General features: G+C 47.2%; 1 protein-coding gene across 1 annotated transcript in view; it reads left to right on the top strand.

The window, feature by feature from the left end:
• The window catches only part of LOC144497796 (netrin-G1-like), a 139,890-nt gene that overhangs the window by 51,925 nt on the left and 64,531 nt on the right, over nt 1-23,434 (top strand). The window contains exon 2 of the mRNA XM_078219233.1: nt 19,064-19,707. Within this exon, the coding sequence (XP_078075359.1) occupies nt 19,064-19,707 (644 nt within the window). The remainder of the gene's footprint in view (nt 1-19,063; nt 19,708-23,434) is intronic.

The following is a 23,434-nucleotide window of genomic DNA, read 5'->3' as shown; positions in this document are numbered from 1 at the left end:
ATTGTATTGAATACCTCTCCTCCTACCAACACTCGATCGTTAATATTCGGTAAACTATTTGTGTCTTCCACCGTGAAGACCAACACAAAAAACCTATTTAAAGTTTCAGCCATTTCCTCATTTCCCACTATTAAATCCCCCCTCTCGTCCTCCAAGGGTCCAACATTCACTCTTGCCACTCTATTCCTTTTTATATATTTGTAAAAGCTTTTACTATCATTTTTTATATTTAGAGCTAGCCTAGCTTCATAACCTATCTTTCCTTTCTTTATCGCTTTCTTAGTCGTTCTTTGGTGTTTCTTAAAGTTTTCCCAATCTTCCGATTCTCCACTATTTGTGGCCACTCTGTACGCATCGGTCTTTAATTTAATACTCTCCTTAATTTCCTTCGTTATCCATGGCTGGTTATCCCTTTTCTTACAGTCCTTCTTTATCACCGGAATATATTGTTGCTGAGTACTGAAAAGGATCTCCTTTAAAATCCTCCACTGTTCCTCAGCTATCCTACCTACCAGTCTGCTCTCCCAGTCCACCTTAGCCAATTCAGCCCTCATCCTATCGTACTTCCCTCTGTTCAAACAGAGGACACTGGTATGGGACCCTACTTTCTCCTCATCCATTTGTACCAGAAATTCGACCATATTGTGATCACTTGACCCAAGAGGGTCCTTCACAAGAACATCCTTAATTCTACCTACCTCATTACACATTACCAGATCTAAGATAACTCGTTCCCTCATCGGCTCTGTAACATACTGTTCAAGGTAACTATCCCGACAGCATTCCTATCCTATCAGCCAACCAATATGCAGGTTGAAGTCCCCCATGATTATTGCCCCGTTCCGTTTTTGCACGCATCCATTATTTGCTTGTTTATAGCCCTCCCCACCTCAACATTATTATTTGGGGGCCTATAGACCACACCTACTAGTGTCTTTCTCCCCCTACTATTCCTTATATCTACCCATAACGATTCCACGTTTTGTTCCTTAGAGCCTATGTCATCCCTCACTACTACCCTGATATTATCTTTTATTAACAGAGCTACCCCACCACCTTTTCCTTCCTGTCTATTCTTCCTAAATGCCTGATACCCCTGGATATTCATCTCCCAGTCCTGGTCTCCGTGCAGCCACGTTTCTGTAATGGCCACTAGATCATACCCATTAGTGCTGATTTGCACCATCAACTCATTAACTTTGTTCCAAATGCTTCTTGCATTCAGGCAAAGTGTCTTTATTCCAGCTTTTATCTGGACCCGATTTGATGACACGCTATCAACTTCTCCCTCTCCCTCTACTCCTTTAACTACTTGAATGCCCTCATTCACTTGCACTCGCTCCCTCTCCTCTACCATTGATTTCGTAATTCCTCTTACCTCTGCACCCTCCCCCCCATAAATTAGTTTAAAGCCCTATCTACAGCCCTGGTGATACGATTCGCTAGGACTCTGGTCCCAGCACGGTTCAAATGGAGACTATCCCATCTATACAGGTCCCATCTGCCCAAATACTGGTGCCAATGCCCCATGAATTCGAAACCATTCCTCCCACACCAATCCTTGAGCCACGCATTCATCTCCTTAATCCTATTAACCCTGCGCCAATTCGCGCGTGGCTCAGGTAGTAATCCAGAGATCACCACCTTGTTGGTTCTGCTTTTTAATTTGTTCCCTCGCTCTTCGTACTCCCTCTGCAGACCCTTAGTTCCTGTTTTGTCGATGTCATTGGCACCTACATGGACCACGACAACTGGATTTCCACCCTCCCACTCCAAATTCCTCTGCAGCCCAGATGATACATCCTGGACCCGAGCACCAGGCAGGCAACACAACCTCAGTTAATGAGTTGATGGTGCAAATCAGCGACTTCACCTTCTGCACCAGTCTGCCATGAGGGATCTTATCGAAGGCCTTACTGAAGTCCATGCAGAGAACATCCACTGCTCTACCCTCATCAATCATCTTCGTCACTTCCTCGAAAAACTCGATCAAGTTCGTGAGACACAACCTCCCCTTCACAAAACTTTGTTGCCTCTCACTAATAAATCCTGTCTCGGAGAATCCTCTCCAATAATTTCCCTACCACTGATGTAAGGCTCACCGGCCTGTAATTACCTGGATTATTCTTGCTACCCTTCTTAAACAAAGGAACCACATTGGCTATTCTCCAATCCTCTGGGACCTCCCCTGTAGCCAGTGAGGAGACAAAGATTTCTCTCAAGGCCCCAGCAATTTCCTCCCTTGCCTCTCTCAGTATTCTGGGATATATCCCATCAGGCCCTGGGGACTTGTTTACTTGGATGTTTCTCAAGAACCCCAATACCTCCTCCTTTTTGATCTCAACATGGCTCAAACTATCTACACATCCTTTCCCAGACTCATCGTCCGCCAAGTCCTTCTCTTTTGTGAATACTGATGCAAAGTACTCAAAGAACAACAACAAGAACAAAGAACAATACAGCACAGGAACAGGCCCTTCGGCCCTCCAAGCCGGCGCCGCTCATGTGCCCAACTAGACCATTCGTTTGTATCCCTCTATTCCCAGACTGTTCATGTGGCTATCTAGATAAGTCTTAAACGATCCCAGCATGTCCGCCTCAATCACCTTGCTTGGCAGTGCATTCCAGGCCCCCACCACCCTGTGTAAAATACGTCCCCCTGACATCTGTGTTGAACATTGCCCCCCTCACCTTGAACCCGTGACCCCTTGTGTTCGTCACCTCCGATGGGAAAAAGCTTCCCACTGTTCACCCTATCTATGCCCTTCATAATTTTATACACCTCTATTAGGTCGCCCCTCATCAAGTAATTCACTTTGGTAGGAATAACAGATGTGTTGAGTATAGGGCTAACGGGAGGACTTTGAATAGTGTGGAGGAGCAGAGGGATCTAGGTGTATGTGTGCATAGATCCCTGAAAGTTGGGAATCAAGTAGATAAGGTTGTTAAGAAGGCATATGGTGTCTTGGCGTTTATTGGTAGGGGGATTGAATTTAGGAGTCGTAGCGTTATGTTGCAACTGTACACAACTCTGGTGCGGCCGCACTTGGAGTACTGTGTGCAGTTCTGGTCCCCACATTACAGGAAGGATGTGGAGGCTTTGGAGAGGGTGCAGAGGAGGTTTACCAGGATGTTGCCTGGTATGGAGGGGAGATCCTATGAGGAGAGGCTGAGGGATTTGGGATTGTTTTCGCTGGAAAGGCGGCGGCTAAGAGGGGATCTTATTGAAACATATAAGATGATTAGAGGTTTAGATAGGGTGGATAGTGATAGCCTTTTTCCTCTGATGGAGAAATCCAGCACGAGGGGGCATGGCTTTAAATTGAGGGGGGGTAGTTATAGAACCGATGTCAGGGGTAGGTTCTTTACCCAGAGGGTGGTGAGGGATTGGAATGCCCTGCCAGCATCAGTAGTAAATGCGCCTAGTTTGGGGGCGTTTAAGAGATCCGTAGATAGGTTCATGGACGAAAAGAAATTGGTTTAGGTTGGAGGGTCACAGTTTTTTTTTTAACTGGTCGGTGCAACATCGTGGGCCGAAGGGCCTGTTCTGCGCTGTAATGTTCTATGTTCTATGTTCTATGTTCATCCTCCGTCTTTCCAGGGAGAACAACTCCAGTTTACCCAATCTCTCTTCATAGCTAAGACCCTCCATACCAGGCAACATCCTGGTAAACCTTTTCTGTACTCTCTCCAAAGCCTCCACGTCCTTCTGGTAGTGTGGCGACCAGAACTGGATGCAGTATTCCAAATGTGGCCTAACCAATGTTCTATACAGCTGCAACATCATATGCCAACTTTTATATTCTATGCCCCGTCCAATAAAGGCAAGCATTCCACATGCCTTCTTCACCACCCTCTCCACCTGTGCTGCCACCTTTAAGGATCTGTGGACTTGTACACCCAGGTCCCTCTGTGTGTCGATACTCCTGATGGTTCTGCCATTTATTGTATAGCTCCCCCTCACATTAGATCTACCGAAATGCATCACTTCACATTTATCTGGATTAAATTCCATCTGCCATTTCTCCGCCCAATGTTCCAGCCTATCTATATCCTGCTGTATTCTCTGACAATGTTCATCACTATCTGCAACTCCAGCAATCTTTGTGTCGTCCGCAAACTTACTGATCACACCAGCTACATCTTCCTCCAAATCATTTATATATATCACAAACAGCAGAGGTCCCAGTACAGAGCCCTGCGGAACTCCACTAGTAACAGACCTCCAACCGGAAAAAAACCCCTCCACTGTTACCCTCTGTCTTCTATGGTTATTGATGTGGAGATGCCGGCGTTGGACTGGGGTAAACACAGTAAGAAGTTTAACAACACCAGGTTAAAGTCCAACAGGTTTGGACTTTAACCTGGTGTTGTTAAACTTCTTTCTATGACCAAGCCAGTTCTCCACCCATCTAGCTGGCTCACCTTTTATCCCGTGAGATTCAACCTTTTGCACCAGCCTGCAAAACGCTTTACTAAAATCCATATAGACGACATCCACGGCCCTTCCCTCGTCAATCGTTTTTGTCACCTCCTCAAAAAACTCAACCATTTTTGTGAGGCATGACCTCCCTCGTACAAAACCATGCTGTCTATCGCTAATGAGATTATTCAGTTCAAAATGCGCATATATCCTATCTCTAAGAATCTTCTCCAACAATTTCCCTACCATGGACGTCAAGCTCACCGGCCTATAATTACCCGGGTTATCCTTGCTACCCTTCTTAAATATTTGCTCTCCTCCAATCCTCTGGGACCTCACCTGTGTCCACTGAAGAGACAAAAATTTCTGTTAGAGGCCCAGCAATTTCATCTCTTGCCTCCCTGAGGAGTCTCGGATAGATGCCATCCGGCCCCTGGGGATTTGTCTTGCTTAATGTTTCCTAAAAACCTAAGACTTCCTCCCTTGTAATTGAGATTTTTTCTTACGGGTCAACACCTCTCTCTGAGATACTACCAGTCAACATGTCCCTCTCCTTTGTGAATACTGATGCAAAGTATTCGTTTAGGATCTCACCTACTTCCTTTGGTTCTAAGCATAATTCCCCTTCCTGTGTCCCTGAGAGGTCCGATTCTTTCCCTAACAACTCTTTTGTTCCTAACGTATGTATAAAATGTCTTAGGATTCTCCTTAATCCTGTGTGCCAAGGACATTTCGTGACCCCTTTTTGCCCTTCTAAGCCCCTGTTTGAGTTCTTTTCTACTTTCTCTGTATTCCTCTAGTGCTCCATCTGTTTTTAGCTGCCTGGACCTCATGTATTCCTCTTTTTTCTTTTTGATTAGACCCACAATTTCACTGGTTATCCATGGCTCCCGAATCCTACCTTTCCTGTCCTTCTTCTTTACAGGCACATGCCTGTCCTGCAGTCCTATCAACTGCTCCTTGAAAGACTCCCACATGCCAGGTGTGGATTTACCCTCGAACAGCCTCTCCCAATCAACAGCCACCAAATCCTGCCTAATCCGGCTGTAGTTAGCCTTCCCCCAATTCAGCTCCTTACCGATAGGACAACACTCATCTTTTTCCATTACTATCCGAAAGTTTACAGAATTGTGGTCACTATTTGCCACATGTTTCCCTACTGAAACTTTGATGACCTGACTGGGCTCATTCCCCAGTACTAGATCCAGTATAGCCCCCTCTCTAGTTGGACTGTCAACATATTGTTCCAAAGAACCTTCCTGTACGCATTTTATAAATTCTTCCCCGTCCAGGCCCCCAGCCCTAAGCGATTTCCAGTCTACATGAGGGAAATTAAAGTTGTCCACTACAACAACCCTATTTTTTCTACACCTGTCCAGAATCTCCTTAAATATCCGTTCCTCAACTTCCCGTGGGCTGTTGGGAGGACTGTAGTATACCCCCCGCATATATCCCATGTGTCCAGCAAATACGGACACGTGGGATTGAGGGAGATTTAGTGGTTTGGATCAAGAATTGGCTAGCTGTAAGAAAACAAAGGGTGGTGGTTGATGGGAAAAATTCATCCTGGAGTTCAGTTACTCGTGGTGTACCGCAGGGATCTGTTTTGGGGCCACTGCTGTTTGTCATTTTTATTAATGACCTGGATGAGGGCGTGGAAGGATGGATTAGTAAATTTGCGGATGGACTAAAGTCGGTGGAGTTGTAGACAGTGCGGAGGGAAGTGGCAGGTTACAGAGGGACATAGGTAGGCTGCAGAGCTGGGCTGAGAGGTGGCAAATGGAGTTGAATGCGGAAAAGTGTGAGGTGATTCACTTCGGAAGAAGTAACAGGAATACAGAGTACTGGGCTAATGGTAAGATACTTGGTAGTGTGGATGAACAGAGGGATCTGGGTGTCCATGTGCATAGATCCCTGAAAGTTGGCACCCAGGTTGATAGGGTTGTTAAGAAGGCGTACGGTGTGTTAGCTTTTATTGGTAGAGGGATTGAGTTTCGGAGCCAGGAGGTCATGCTGCAACTGTACAAAACTCTGGTGCAGCCGCATTTGGGGTATTGCGTACAGTTCTGGTCGCCGTATTATAGGAAGGATGTGGAAGTGTTGGAAAGGGTGCAGAGGAGATTTACCAGGATGTTGCCTGGTATGGTGGGAAAATCGTATGAGGAAAGGCTGAGGGGCTTGAGGTTGTTTTCGTTAGAGAGAAGAAGGTTAAGAGGTGACTTAATAGAGGCATACAAGATGATCAGAGGATTAGATAGGGTGGATAGTGAGAGCCTTTTTCCTCGGATGGCATTGGCTAGCACGAGGGGGCATAGCTTTAAATTGAGGGGTGAGAGATATAGGACAGATGTTAGAGGTAGGTTCTTTACTCAGAGAGTAGTAAGGGCGTGGAATGCCCTGCCTGCAGCAGTAGTGGACTCGTCAACATTAAGAGCATTCAAATGGCCATTGGATAAACATATGGATGATATCAATGATCTGGATGATAATGTGGTCAATTGGATCAGCAAGTTTGCTGATGATACAAAGATTGGAGGTGTAGTGGACAGTGAGGAAGGTTTTCAAAGCTTGCAGAGGGATTTGGACCAACTAGAAAAATGGGCTGAAAAATGGCAAATGGAATTTAACGAAGACAAGTGTGAGATATTGCACTTTGGAAGGACAAACCAAAGAAGAACGTTCAGGGTAAATGGTAGGACTCTGAAGAGTGCAGTTGAACAGAGGGATCTGGGAATACAGGTACAGAATTCCCTAAAAGCGACGTCACAGGTGGATAGGGTCGTAAAGAGTGCCTTTGGTACATTGGCCTTTATAAATCGGAGTATCGAGGATAAAAGTTGGAGTGTTATGGTAAGGTTATATAAGGCATTGGTGAGGCCGAATTTGGAGTATTGTGTACAGTTTTGGTCATCTAGTTACAGGAAGGATGTAAATAAGGTTGAAAGAGTGCAGAGAAGGTTCACAAGGATGTTGCCGGGGCTTGAGAAGCTGAGTTACAGAGAGAGATTGACTAGGTTGGGACTTTATTCCCTGGAGCGTAGAAGATTGAGGGGAGATTTGATAGAGGTGTATAAGATTTTGATGGGTATAGATAGAGTGAATGCAAGCAGGCTTTTTCCATTGAGGCTAGGGGAGAAAAAAACCAGAGGGCATGGGTTAAGGGTGAAAGGAGAAAAGTTTAAAGGGAATATTAGGGGGGGCTTCTTCACGCAGAGAGTGGTGGGAGTGTGGAATGGGCTGCCGGATAAAGTGGTAAATGCGGGGTCACTTTTAACATTTAAGAAAAACTTGGACGGGTTCATGGATGAGAGGGGTGTGGAGGGATATGGTCCAAGTGCAGGTCAGTGGGACTAGGCATAAAATGATTCGGCACAGACAAGAAGGGCCAAAAGGCCTGTTTCTGAGCTGTAATTTTCTATTGTTCTATGGTTCTATATTGGAATAGTGTAGATTAGAGGGGCTTTAGATTGGTTCCATTGGTCGGCGCAACATCGAGGGCCGAAGGGCCTGTACTGCGCTGTAATGTTCTATGTTCTATGTTCTATAGTAACTGCGCCCTTCCTGTTTCCAAGCTCCAACCACAGTCGCTCGTTACCTGACCCTTCTATATTGTCCACCCTCTGTACCGCTGTAATATGCTCCCTAACCAGCATTGCTACTCCCCCACCTCTCCTTGCCCCTCCTCTGTCTCGCCTAAAACACTTATACCCCGGAATATTCAGCTGCCAGTCCTGCCCTTCTTTTAACCAAGTCTCCGTCACTGCAACCACAATCCAAGTTCCGCGCAAGCATTAAGGCTCTAAGCTCGTCTGTCTTGCCCGTGACGCTCCTTGCATTGAAGCAGATGCACTCCAGACCTCCAGGCCCACTGAGGTCATCCTCCCCCAGAATGCCCTTCCACTTAGATAGCCTTGTCTTGGCCCCAACCTCATCCCCAGCCTCGATACTTATTGACCTATTGTTCTGATCCCCACCCCCCTGCCACATTGGTTTAAACCCACCCGAACCACACTAGCAAAACTCATTTAATACCTCGCCCAATTCCTCTGGCTCCACGCATAGATTCCTTCCCTTGACCTTGACGAGGCCAATCTTCTCCCTGGCTACCCTCTTGCTCTTTATATATGTATAAAAAGCCTTGGGACTTTCCTTAATCCTGCTGGCCAATGCTTTTCCGTGACCCCTTTTAGCCCCCCCTTACTCCTTGCTTAAGTTTCTTTCTACTTTCCTTGTATTCCACACTTGCTTCGTATGTTCCCAGCCTCCTAGCTTTGACAAGTGCTTCCTTTTTCTCTTTGACTGGGCTCACAATATCTCTCGTTATCCAAGGTTCCCAAAACTTGCCATACTTATCCTTCATCCTTACAGGAATGTGCCAATCCTGAATCCCTATCAACTTACACTTGAAAGCTTCCCACATGCCAGATGTTGATTTGCCCTCAAACATCTGCCCCCAATCTACATTCTTCAGTTCCTGCCTAATATTGTTGTAATTAGTCTTCCCCCAATTTAGTACCTTAACTTGAGAACTACACTTATCTTTATCCATCAGTACCTTAAAGCTTACTGAATTGTGGTCACTGTTCCCGAACTGCTCCCCAGCTGAAACATCGACCACCTGGCCGGGCTCATTTCCCAATACAAGGTCCAGTGTGGCCCCTTCCCTAGTTGGACTATCTATAAATTGTTTCAAGAAGCCCTCCTGGATGCTCCTTACAAACTCTGCCCCATTCACGCCCCGAGCACTAAGTGTGTCCCAATCAATACAGGGGGAAGTTAAAATCCCCCACCATAACAACCCTGTTACTTTTACACCTTGCCAAAATCTGCCTACATTTCTGTTCCTCAATCTCCCGTTGGCAGTTGGGCAGCCTATAATAAACCCCCAACATTGTGACTACACCTTTCCTATTCCTGAGCTCTACCCATACTGCCTCGCTGTATGAGCCCTCCGAGGTGTCCTCCCGCAGTACAGCTGTGATATTCTCCTTAACCAGTAGCGCAACTCCCCCACCCCTTTTACACCCCCCTCTATCCCGCCTGAAACATCTGTATCCTGGAATGTTAAGCTGCCAATCCTGTCCTTCCCTTAACCAAGTCTCTGTAATGGCAACAACATCGTAGTTCCTGGTACGAATCCAAGCTCTAAGTTCATCTGCCTTACCCGTTACACTTCTCACATTGAAACACATGCACTTCAGTCCACCAGACCCTCTTTGCCAAAAAGATGAACTGCGATTGGCTGAGTTAAAGATAACATCAGACTATTTGTCACATGACACATTGTAAATTCAAGATGGCGGTGAGAGCACAGGAATTGGGGGTAACGGGGGTCAGTGAGCACCGGGGGTGGGGGGCAGTGTGGGTCAGTGAGCACGGGGGGGGGGGGGATGGGGGGCAGTGTGGGTCAGTGAGCACGGGGGGGGGGGAGCGGGGGGCAGTGTGGGTCAGTGGGCACAGGGGGGTGGCGGGGGCAGTGTGGGTCAGTGAGCACGGGGGGGTGGGGGGTACAGGACGTGGAATACACACAAGAGAGTTTGGGAGGAGCTGAAGTTTTTGTCGGATGGAGATTGGAGACTCAGTTCGGAGAATATTGGAATAGTCGGGACTGGAGGCGACACAGACACAGATTGTTCCACTGGGACAATGAACAAGAAACCAGGTGGAGAAGTGTGTCAGTGTTAGCGATTGAGAATAAGAGAGAGTTTGAGGGAATGTTGGAGTGAGACAGTGAGATAGTGTCTCTGTCTCTCACCACTCCCTCAATGTTCTTTCACACTGAACCCCAGCCAGCCATTCTCCTGGGGAATTCACACCGTTTACACAACATCATTTCATTGAACCACTGATTCCAGCTCTGGGACTCAGAGCTGTTCATTATTCACAGAGGGCACAGGTAATTCAGGAGCACTTAACATCTGTACTGTTTGATTATTCATTCATACTTTACTCAGCTTACGGATTCTGTTGCTAATGTTCACTCGATTCGATTTACACAGAATTAAAAATAATCTATTGCAATATGCAGCTTTAGTTAATGCCTTTAGTCGATGCTGTGACAATTGTAGATTCATTAATCTCCATTATCTCTGTATATTGCCACAATCTCCACCTTTATCACCAGTGTTAGTTTTATTGATCACGACAACAATCCCTTCCCACAGATTCAGCCTGAAAGGCTGGTACTCTGATCATTTACAAAAGGAGTTTCAGCCGATTCAGTCTTACTGATCTCAGGTCGATCAGTAATGTGTCTGTTCCTGAAGAAGCTTCTTCCAGTGTCTGAGCCACACTCAATCTATCATCGCAGTGTAGCAATTCGCCAAGGATACTCCAACATCTCCTCCCAAACCCGTCACCTCCACCACCCTGAACAACTACAGCAGCAGATACCTGGGAAAACCACAACCTGCAACTTCCCACTAAACACTCTCCATCCCGACTTGGAATTGTGTCATTCCCAGGGACAGGAATCAACCCCAGAGTGCCAGGAATCACTCCCAGTGACGGGGAATCACTCCCAGTGATGGGGAATCACTCCCAGTGACGGGGAATCACTCCCAGTGATGGGGAATCACTCCCAGTGACGGGGAATCACTCCCAGTGACGGGGAATCACTCCCAGTGACAGGAATCACTCCCAGTGTCGGGGAATCACTCCCAGTGACAGGAATCACTCCCAGTGACGGGGAATCACTTCCAGTGACGGGGAATCACTCCCAGTGACAGAAATCACTCCCAGTGACGGGAATCACTCCCAGTGACGGGGAATCACTCCCAGTGACGGGGAGTCACTTCCAGTGACGGGGAATCACTCCCAGTGACAGAAATCACTCCCAGTGACGGGAATCACTCCCAGTGATGAGGAATCACTCCCAGTGACGGGGAATCACTCCCAGTGACGGGAATCACTCCCAGTGACGGGAATCACTCGCAGTGACAGGGAATCACTCCCAGTGATGGAGAATCACTCACAGTGACGGGAATCACTCGCAGTGACGGGAATCACTCCCAGTGACGGGGAATCACTCCCAGTGACCGAAATCACTCCCAGTGACAGGAATCACTCCCGGTGATGGAGAATCACTCACAGTGACCGAAATCACTCCCAGTGACGGGAATCACTCCCAGTGATGGAGAATCACTCACAGTGACGGGAATCACTCCCAGTGATGGAGAATCACTCACAGTGACGGGGAATCACTCCCAGTGACAGGAATCACTCCCAGTGATGGAGAATCACTCACAGTGACGGGAATCACTCCCAGTGATGGAGAATCACTCACAGTGACGGGGAATCACTCCCAGTGACAGGGAATCATTCCCAGTGACAGGAATCACTCCCAGTGATGGGGAATCACTCCCAGTGACAGGAATCACTCCCAGTGATGGGAATCACTCCCAGTAACAGGAATCACCCCCAGTGACGGGAATCACTCCCAGTGACGGGAATCACTCGCAGTGACGGGGAATCACTCACAGTGACAGGAATCACTCCCAATGACAGGAATCACTCCCAGTAACAGGAATCACTCCCAGTGACTGGAATCACTCCCAGTGACGGGAATCACTCGCAGTGACGGGGAATCACTCCCAGTGACGGGGAATCACTCACTCCCAGTGACAGGAATCACTCCCAGTAACGGGAATCACTCCAGTGACGGGAATATCTCCCAGTGATGGGAATCACTTCCAGTGACGGGAATCACTCCCAGTGACAGGGAATCAGTCCCAGTGATAGGGAATCCCTCTGCCTATCAATACTCTTAAGGGTTCTGCCATTTACTGTATATTTTCTATCTGTATTAGACCTTCCAAAATGCATTACCTCACATTTGTCCAGATTAAATTCCATTTGCCATCTCTCTGCCCAAGTCTCCAACCAATCTATATCCTGCTGTATCCTCTGATGGTCCTCATCGCTATCCGCAAATCCACCAACCTTTGTGTTATCCGCAAACTTACGAATCAAACCAGTTACATTCTCCTCCAAATCATTTATATATTTTACAAACAGCAAAGGTCCCAGCACTGATCCCTGAGGAACACCACTTGTCACAGCCCTCCATTCAGAAACACACCTTTTCACTGCTACCCTCTGTCTTCTTTGACCGAAATAAGGAGTCTCACAACGCCTGGTTAAAATCCAACAGGTTTATTTGGTAGCACAAACCACTTACTTTGGGGCACTTGTGCTACCAAATAAACCTGTTGGACTTTAACCTGGTGTTGTAAAACTTCTTGTTGTGTTTACCCCAGTCCAACGCCGGCATCTCCACATCATGGCTTCTTTGACCGAGCCAGTTTTGTATCCACCTTGCCAGCTCACCTCTGATCCAATGAGACTTCACTTTCTGCACCAGTCGGCCATGAGGGACCTTGTCAAAGGCCTTACAGAAGTCCATGTAGACAACATCCACTGCCCTACCCTCATCAATCATCTTCGTCACTTCCTCGAAAAACTCGATCAAGTTCCTGAGACACGACCTCCCCTTCACAAAACCATGTTGCCTCTCACTAGTACGTCCACTTATTTCCAAGTGGGAATAAATCCTGTCTCGAAGAATCCTCTCCAATAATTTACCTACCACTGATGTCAGGCTCACCGGCCTGTAGAACATAGAACATTACAGCGCAGTACAGGCCCTTTGGCCCTCGATGTTGCACCGACCAGTGAAACCAATCTAAAGCCCATCTAATCTATACTATTCCAATATCATCCATATGTTTGTCCAATGACCATTTAAATGCCCTTAATGTTGACGAGTCCACTACAGCTGCAGGCAGGGCATTCCACGCCCTTACTACTCTCTGAGTAAAGAACCTACCTCTGACATCTGTCCTATATCTATCACCCCTCAATTTAAAGCTATGTCCTCTCATGCTAGCTATTACCATCCGAGCAAAAAGACTCTCACTATACACCCTATCTAATCCTCTGATCATCTTATATGCCTCTATTAAGTCACCTCTTAACCTTCTTCTCTCTAACGAAAACAACCTCAAGCCCCTCAGCCTTTCCTCATAAGACCTTCCCACCATACCAGGCAACATCCTAGTAAATCACCTCTGCACCCTTTCCAATGCTTCCACATCCTTCCTATAATGTGGTGACCAGAACTGTACGCAATACTCCAAGTGCGGCCGCACCAGAGTTTTGTACAGCTGCAACATGACCTCATGGCTCCGAAACTCAATCCCTCTACCAATAAAAGCTAACACTCCGTACGCCTTCCTAACAACCCTATCAACCTGGGTGCCAACTTTCAGGGATCTATGCACATGGACTCCGAGATCTCTCTGTTCATCCACACTACCAAGTATCTTACCATTAGCCCAGTACTCTGTATTCCTGTTACTCCTTCCAAAGTGAATCACCTCACACTTTTCTGCATTGAACTCATTTGCCACCTCTCAGCCCAGCTCTGCAGATTATCTATGTCCCTCTGTAACCTGCAACAACCTTCCGCACTGTCCACAACTCCACCGACTTTAGTGTCATCCGCAAATTTACTAACCCATCCTTCTATGCCCTCATCCAGGTCATTTATAAAAATGACAAACAGCAGTGGCCCCAAAACAGATCCTTGCGGTACACCACTAGTAACTGAACTCCAGGATGAACATTTCCCATCAACCACCACCCTCTGTCTTCTCACAGCTAGCCAATTCCTGATCCAAACCGTTAAATCACCCTCAATCCCATGCCTCCGTATCTTCTGCAATAGCTTACCATGGGAAACCATATCAAACGCTTTGCTGAAATCCATATACACCACATCAACGACTTTACCCTCATCCACCTCCTTGGTCACCTTCTCAAAGAACTCAATAAGGTTTGTGAGGCACGACCTACCCTTCACAAAACCGTGTTGACTATCCCAAATCAAATTATTCCTTTCTGGATGATTATAAATCCTATCTCTTATAATCCTTTCCAAAACTTTGCCCACAACAGAAGTAAGGCTCACCGGTCTATAATTACCAGGGTTGTCTCGACTCCACTTCTTGAACAAGGGGACAACATTTGCGATCTTCCAGTCTTCTGGCACTGTTCCTGTAGACAATGACGACACAAAGATCAAAGCCAAAGGCTCTGCAATCTCCTCCCTAGCCTCCCAGAGAATCCTAGGATAAATCCCATCCGGCCCAGGGGACTTATCTATTTTCACACTTTCCAGAATTGCTAACACCTCCCCCTTATTAACCTCAATCCCGTCTATCCAATAGCCTGTATCTCAGTATTCTCCTCGACAACATTGTCTTTTTCCTGCATGAATACTGATGAAAAATATTCATTTAGTGTTTCTCCTATCTCTTCAGGCTCCACACACAACTTCCCACTACTGTCCTTGACTGGCCCTAATCTTACCCTTGTCATTCTTTTATTCCTGACATACCAGCAATGGCAGGAGTTTCTGGGAGTAATTGAGGACACAGTGCAGAGGTTCATCCCAAACAAAAGAAAGGTTATCAGAGGGGGGATTAGGCAGCCATGGCTGACAAAGGAAGTCAGGGAATGCATCAAGGCAAAAGAGAGAGCCTATAATGTGGCAAAGAGTAGTGGGAAGTCAGAAGATTGGGAAGGCTATAAAAACAAACAGAGGATAACAAAGAGAGAAATAAGGAAGGAGAGGATCAAATATGAAGGTAGGCAAGCCAGTAACATTAGGAATGATAGTAAAAGTTTCTTTAAATACATTAAAAACAAACGGGAGGCAAAAGTAGACATTGGGCCGCTCCAAAATGACGCTGGTAATCTAGTGATGGGAGACAAGGAAATAGCTGAGGAACTTAATAAGTACTTTGCGTCAGTCTTCACAGTAGAAGACATGAGTAATATCCCAACAATTCAGGAAAGTCAGGGGGCAGAGTTGAATATGGTTGCCATCACAAAGGAGAAAGTGCTAGAGAAACTAAAAGGTCTGAAAATTGATAAATCTCCGGGCCCAGATGGGCTACATCCTAGAGTTCTAAAGGAGATAGCTGAAGAAATAGTGGAGGCGTTAGTTATGATCTTTCAAAAGTCACTGGAGTCAGGGAAAGTCCCAGAGGATTGGAAAATCGCTGTTGTAACCCCACTGTTCAAGAAGGGAACAAGAAAAAAGATGGAAAATTATAGGCCAATTAGCCTAACCTCAGTTGTTGGCAAAATTCTAGAATCCATTGTTAAGGATGAGATTTCTAAATTCTTGGAAGTGCAGGGTCGGATTAGGACAAGTCAGCATGGATTTAGTAAGGGGAGGTCGTGCCTGACAAACCTGTTAGAGTTCTTTGAAGAGATAACAAATAGGTTAGACCAAGGAGAGCCAATGGATGTTATCTATCTTGACTTCCAAAAGGCCTTTGACAAGGTGCCTCACGGGAGACTGCTGAGTAAAATAAGGGCCCATGGTATTCGAGGCAAGGTACTAACATGGATTGACGATTGGCTGTCAGACAGAAGGCAGAGAGTTGGGATAAAAGGTTCTTTCTCAGAATGGCAACCGGTGACAAGTGGTGTCCCGCAGGGTTCAGTGTTGGGGCCACAGCTGTTCTCTTTATATATTAACGATCTAGATGACGGGACTGGGGGCATTCTGGCCAAGTTTGCCGATGATACAAAGATAGGTGGAGGGGCAGGTAGTATTGAGGAGGTGGGGAGGCTGCAGAAAGATTTAGACAGTTTAGGAGAGTGGTCCAAGAAGTGGCTGATGAAATTCAACGTGGGCAAGTGCGAGGTCGTACACTTTGGAAAAAAGAATAGAGGCATGGACTATTTTCTAAATGGTGACAAAATTCATAATGCTAAAGTGCAAAGGGACTTGGGAGTCCTAGTCCAGGATTCTCTAAAGGTAAACTTGCAGGTTGAGTCCGTAATTAAGAAAGCAAATGTAATGTTGTCATTTATCTCAAGAGGCTTGGAATACAAAAGCAGGGATGTACTTCTGAGGCTTTATAAAGCACTGGTTAGGCCCCATTTGGAGTACTGTGAGCAATTTTGGGCCCCACACCTCAGGAAGGACATACTGGCACTGGAGCGGGTCCAGCGGAGATTCACACGGATGATCCCAGGAATGGTAGGCCTGACATACGATGAACGTCTGAGGATCGTGGGATTGTATTCATTGGAGTTTAGGAGGTTGAGGGGAGATCTAATAGAAACTTACAAGATAATGAACGGCTTAGATAGGATGGACGTAGGGAAGTTGTTTCCATTAACAGGGGAGACTAGGACGCGGGGGCACAGCCTTAGAATAAAAGGGAGTCACTTTAGAACAGAGATGAGGAGAAATTTCTTCAGCCAGAGAGTGGTGGGTCTGTGGAATTCATTGCCACAGAGGGCTGTGGAGGCCGAGACGTTGAGCGTCTTCAAGACAGAAATTGATAAATTCTTGATTTCTCGAGGAATTAAGGGCTATGGGGAGAGAGCGGGTAAATGGAGTTGAAATCAACCATGATTGAATGGTGGAGTGGACTCGATGGGCCGAATGGCCTTACTTCCGCTCCTATGTCTTATGGTCTTATGGTCTTATGGAATCATCCCCAGTGACGGGGAATCATTCCCAATGACAGGGAATCACTCCCAGTGACAGGGAATCACTCCCAGTGATGGGGAAACAGTCCCAGTGATGGGGAATCACTGCCAGTGATGGGCTCCCTGTAACAGGGAATCACTCCCAGTGACAGGGAATCACTCCCAGTGACGGGGAATCACTCCCAGTGACAGGGAATCACTCCCAGTGACAGGGAATCACTCCCAGTGACAGGGAATCACTCCCAGTGATGGGGAAACAGTCCCAGTGATGGGGAATCACTGCCAGTGATGGGAATCACCCCCAGTGACAGGGAATCACTCCCAGTGACAGGGAATCACTCCCAGTGACAGGGAATCACTCCCAGTGACAGGGAATCACTCCCAGTGACAGGGAATCACCCCCAGTGACAGGGAATCACTCCCAGTGACAGGGAATCACTCCCAGTGACAGGGAATCACTCCCAGTGACGGGGAATCACTCCCAGTGACAGGGAATCACTCCCAGCAACCAGAATAACTCCCAGTGATGGGGAATCACTCCCAGTGACAGGGAATCACTCCCAGTGATGGGAATTCCTCCCAGTGACGGGGAATCACTCCCAGTGACGGGAATCACTCCCAGTGATTGGGAATCACTCCCAGTGCCGACGAATCGCTCCCAGTGCCTGGGAATCACTCCCAGTGATGGGGAATCACTCCCAGTGATGGGAATCACTGCCAGTGATGGGAATCACTCCCAGTTGACGGAAATCACTCCCAGTAACGGGAATCAATCCCAGTGACGGGAATCAATCCCAGTGACGGAAATCACTCCCAGTAACAGGGAATCATTCCCAGTGATGGGGAATCACTCCCAGCGACGGGAATCACTCCCAGTGATGGGAATCACTCCCAGTGACAGGGAATCACTCCCAGTGATGGGGAATCACTTCCAGTGACGGTAAAGCACCCCCAGTGACGGGAATCACTCCCAGTGACGGGAATTCCTCCCAGTGACAGGGAATCATTCCCAGTGATGGAGAATCTCTTCCAGTGACAGGAATCACTCCCGGTGATGGGCAATCACTCCCAATGATGGGGAATCACTCCCAGTGAAAATACATGAGATATTTCAGTTGTTTCTGAATGTTTAGCTGATTTATAAATCCTGTCTGTAAATACTTGATGGTTTGAGGCTATTTTTAGTTTGACACATAACATCATTCTCCAACATTCCAGCAACATAATGATGCAGCTGTCTAATTGTCCAGTACAGAGCAGGCACAGACTGATTCAGAATAACCCCAGAGATCATTAGTGAGCATGAATATTCCTAGAATCCCGGAGAGAGATTTAATGCGTATCTAACCCTGTGCTGTACCTGTCCTGGGAGTGTTTGATGGGCACAGTGTAGAGGGAGCTTTACTCGGTATCTAACTCCGTGCTGTACCTGTCCTGGGAGTGTTTGATGGGGATAGTGTAGAGGGAGCTTTACTCTGTATCTAACCCCGTGCTGTACCTGTCCTGGGAGTGTTTGATGGGGACAGTGTAGAGGGAGTTAACTCTGTATCTAACCCCGTGCTGTACCTGTCCTGGGAGTGTTTGATGGGGATAGTTTAGAGGGAGTTTATTCTGTATCTAACCCTGTGCTGTACCTGTCCTGGGAGTGTTTGATGAGGATGTGTAGAGGGAGTTTACTGTGTGTCTAACCCCATGCTGTACCTGTCCTGGGAGTGTTTGATGGGGACAGTGTAGAGAGAGTTTACTCTGTATCTAACCCTGTGCTGGACCTGTCCTGGGAGTGTTTGATGGGGACAGTGTGGAGAGAGTTTACTGTGTATCTAACCCCGTACTGTACCTGTCCTGGGAGTGTTTGATGGGGACAGTGTAGAGGGAGCTTTACTCTGTATCTAACCCCGTGCTGTACCTGTCCTGGGTGTGTTTGATGGAGACAGTGTAGAGGGAGTTTATTGTGTATCTAACCCCGTGCTGTACCTGTCCTGGGAGTGTTTGATGAGGATGTGTAGAGGGAGTTTACTGTGTGTCTAACCCCGTGCTGTACCTGTCCTGGGAGTGTTTGATGAGGATGTGTAAAGGGAGTTTACTGTGTATCTAACCTTGTGTTGTTCTGTTTTCTGTTTGAAGGAGAATCCATACATGTGCAACAATGAGTGTGACGCTCGCACACCCGAGCTCGCTCACCCGCCTGAGCTGATGCTGGATGGTGAGGGACGGGTTCCCAACACCTTTTGGCAAAGTGTGTCCTGGAAACGTTTCCCAGATCCTCTCCTGGTCAACATCACTCTGTCCTGGGGTAAGAGCATCGAGCTGACTGAGGACATTGTCATCACCTTCGAGTCAGGCCGTCCTGAGCAGATGATTCTGGAGAAATCTCTGGACCATGGGCGGACTTGGCAGCCCTATCAGTTCTACGCAGCCGACTGCCTCAACTCCTTTGGGATGGAACCCAGAAGTGCCAGCGATCTGAGGCCTGCCTCCGTTTTGGACATCATCTGCACCGAGGAATATTCCAGGGGTTACGTGTGGAAGCTGGAGAACACGGTCCGATTTGAGATCCAGGAACGTTTTGCCTTGTTCGGGGGACCCCTTCTCCGTGACATGGCCTCACTGTACGGCCGACTGGACACCACAAAGGACCTGAGGGACTTCTTCACCCTGACTGACCTGCGGCTCAGACTGCTCCGTCCGGCCACTGGACCCACCAGAGTTGACCCACTCAACCTGTCTAAATATTTCTACGCCATCTCCAATCTGGACATCAGGGGGCGGTGAGAAATTCCCATCCTTCATATCACAATCCCACATTTCAATCCATGTGCTTAACTCTTCAGTCTTATCTCTAATGCTCCCAGCATGAGAGGCCATCCGACCGCACCTTACTCTTCAGGAACTCAATATGGCCGTTCAGTGACATCCCTGACCCAGGCACCAGGGAGCAACACACCATCCTGGAGTCACGTCAGTGGCCACAAAAACACCTGTCTGCTCCCCTGAAATAACTCCACAGAGACGAAGGTCCCGTCACCCAGTGCTTCTTTATTTACAGCAGTATTACATAACAGAGCTCCCTCTCCTTGTTGCTTTCTGCTGCAGCAGGTAGAGAGACTGACACACCTGCTTTAAATAGGGAGCATGAGGCTCCCTGTTTGTACCATCAATTAGGACTCATCAGGGACATGTTTTAGTGAAGATTATGAGGGGTATGGACAGGATGAGCCGGGAGAAACTATTCCCTTGGTTGTGGGCTCAGTCACAAGTGGACTTTGTCTGCACCAGAGAGCCTTCCTCCACCTTTCTCTCAAAAGTTAACCTGATCTGGGAGTCGAGCTTCCCCACATCCACTCCACTGCCAGCTGAAGCTTTCTTTATCGCGGCCGGGGACATCCCCTTGTGATCGCTGCAACCCGCCACAACCATGAGGATTTGCTCGCCAAACTTGGGTGTGTAATTCCATAGGTCACTTCAAAGAGATAAAGGCTTTGGTGAGATTTGAAGCCAGGACCTCCTGTTTGTGAGACAGGCGCTGGAACCAACTAAACCACAGAGCCTGATATCGGGACTCATCAGGGAGTTCATACTCCAGCAGGCCAACCTCATTCGCCTGACTGAAGTCATCATCCCCAAATTAATGAATCCCTGATTATTATCACTCATCCTTCCACCCCTCACCCCCTACCCCCCCCCCCCCCCCCGCCGGCCCACCCCTGTACAGTCAGGCTGCTTTGGTGTCAGAAGCTTGGCTCTGACTGGAGACTACGGAAATAGGGCAAACTGGTAGGGAGGCCATGGAACCTTTACAGATTAAAGGGGAGGAGGTGCTCGCTGTCTTGAGGCAAATCAGAGTGGATAAATCCCCAGGACCAGACAGGGTATTCCCACGGACCTTGAGGGAAGCTAGTGTTGAACTTGCAGGGGCCCTGGCAGACATATTTAAAATGTCAGTGTTCACGGGGGAGGTGCCGGATGATTGGAGGGTGGCTCATGTTGTTCCGTTGTTTAAAAAAGGTTCCAAAAGAAATCCGGGAAATTATAGGCCACTAAGTTTGACGTCGGTGGTGGGCAAGTTATTGGAAGGTGTGATAAGGGATAGGATCTACAAATATTTGGATAGACAGGGACTTATTAGGGAGAGTCAACGTGGCTTTGTGCGTGGTAGGTCATGTTTGACCAATCTATTAGAGTTTTTCGAAGAGGTTACCAGGAAAGCGGATGAAGGGAAGGCGGTGGATATTGTCTACCTGGATTTCAGCAAGGCCTTTGACAAGGTCCCTCATGGGAGGTTAGTTAGGAAGGTTCAGTCGCTAGGTATACATGGGGAGGTAGTAAATTGGATAAGACACTGGCTCAATGGAAGAAGCCAGAGAGTGGTTGTGGAGGATTGCTTCTCTGAGTGGAGGCCTGTGACTAGTGGTGTGCCGCAGGGATCGGTTTTGGGTCCATTGTTGTTTGTCATCTATATCAATGATCTGGATGATAATGTGGTCAATTGGATCAGCAAGTTTGCTGATGATACAAAGATTGGAGGTGTAGTGGACAGTGAGGAAGGTTTTCAAAGCTTGCAGAGGGATTTGGACCAACTAGAAAAATGGGCTGAAAAATGGCAAATGGAATTTAACGCAGACAAGTGTGAGATATTGCACTTTGGAAGGACAAACCAAAGTAGAATGTACAGGGTAAATGGTAGGACTCTGAAGAGTGCAGTTGAACAGAGGGATCTGGGAATACAGGTACAGAATTCCCTAAAAGTGACGTCACAGGTGGATAGGGTCGTAAAGAGTGCTTTTGGTACATTGGCCTTTATAAATCGGAGTATCGAGTATAAAAGTTGGAGTGTTATGGTAAGGTTATATAAGGCATTGGTGAGGCCGAATTTGGAGTATTGTGTACAGTTTTGGTCACCTAGTTACAGGAAGGATGTAAATAAGGTTGAAAGAGTTCAGAGAAGGTTCACAAGGATGTTGCCGGGACTTGAGAAGCTGAGTTACAGAGAGAGATTGAATAGGTTGGGACTTTATTCCCTGGAGCGTAGAAGATTGAGGGGAGATTTGATAGAGGTGTATAAGATTTTGATGGGTATAGATAGATTGAATGCAAGCAGGCTTTTTCCGCTGAGGCGAGGGGAGAAAAAGACCAGAGGGCATGGGTTAAGGGTGAAAGGAGAAAAGTTTAAAGGGAATATTATGGGGGGCTTCTTCACGCAGAGAGTGGTGGGAGTGTGGAATGAGCTGCCGGATAAAGTGGTAAATGCGGGGTCACTTTTAACATTTAAGAAAAACTTGGACGGGTTCATGGATGAGAGGGGTGTGGAGGGATATGGTCCAAGTGCAGGTCAGTGGGACTAGGCATAAAATGGTTCGGCACAGACAAGAAGGGCCAAAAGGCCTGTTTCTGAGCTGTAATTTTCTACGGTTCTATGGTTCTTCAAGCCGATCTCTATCTTCCTCACCATTCACAATCATTTAAAGTTTTGTATCATCTGCAAATGATGTACTTGTTCTCTGCACAAAACTCCAGCTCATTAATATGTATCTGGCAGAGCAGGGGCCTGCAAATCAGTTTCTCTTTTTCCTTCCCACTCATTGGTTAATAGAAAACGGCCAGCCGTATAATGTTACCTCGATTGTTCAAACTAAATAGATTCTGTCCTTGACCCCTCGAGGATGTCCTCCCCATCACTGTAACATTTTCCTTAGTCAATATCTCGACCTCTTTTCCTATCTTCCCTGCTCTATCTTCCCTGAACTCCTTGATCCAGGAATATTCAGTACCCGGTCCTCGGTCTCTGTTATCACCACAGCATCATATTCCGGTGGCTATCTGTAGCTGCAGCTCACTAACATTGTTTACCATATTCAAGGTGTTCATGTGGATGCACCATAAACTCAGTTGAAACTTTCTTACATTCCTCTTACTCTGACTCCACCTAATACCTCACCGTTTTTACCCTAATGCTGGTTTTCCAGATTCACTCTGCCCCTTGCTTTCCCTTTCTAATGTTACCTGCTGTTTCCCAGCCCTCTAACAAGTTAGCTTAAACCCTTCTGACCAGGGAAACTATCCAAGTTAACAGCTCGGGTGCAATTTCTGAGGGTCAGCATCTGGAAGCTACTCAATCATTGAACATCTGGAATCGTGCTCTCAGGGCGAACATCTGGAATGACTCTCTCTGTGGGACATTCCTGGAGGATGAGAACTCCTCACCTGCTTCTGTTTAGAGAAGCTGATAAAGAACAAAGAACAAAGAACAATACAGCACAGGAACAGGCCCTTCGGCCCTCCAAGCCCGCGCCGCTCCCTGGTCCAAACTAGACCATTCTTTTGTATCCCTCCATTCCCACTCCGTTCATGTGGCTATCTAGATAAGTCTTAAACGTTCCCAGTGTGTCCGCCTCCACCACCTTACCCAACACTCAGTAACTGGTGAGCTTTATCAGCAATGGATTGTGATGCCTCCCCCAGTCACTCAGCACAGTCAGCTGTGCGGTGTCATTATGA

Source organism: Mustelus asterias, chromosome 8 (assembly GCF_964213995.1).
Source record: "Mustelus asterias chromosome 8, sMusAst1.hap1.1, whole genome shotgun sequence".
NCBI lineage: Eukaryota > Metazoa > Chordata > Chondrichthyes > Carcharhiniformes > Triakidae > Mustelus > Mustelus asterias.
The sequence above is the reverse complement of the archived record's forward strand: the minus strand, read 5'-3'. Positions and strand labels throughout refer to the sequence as shown.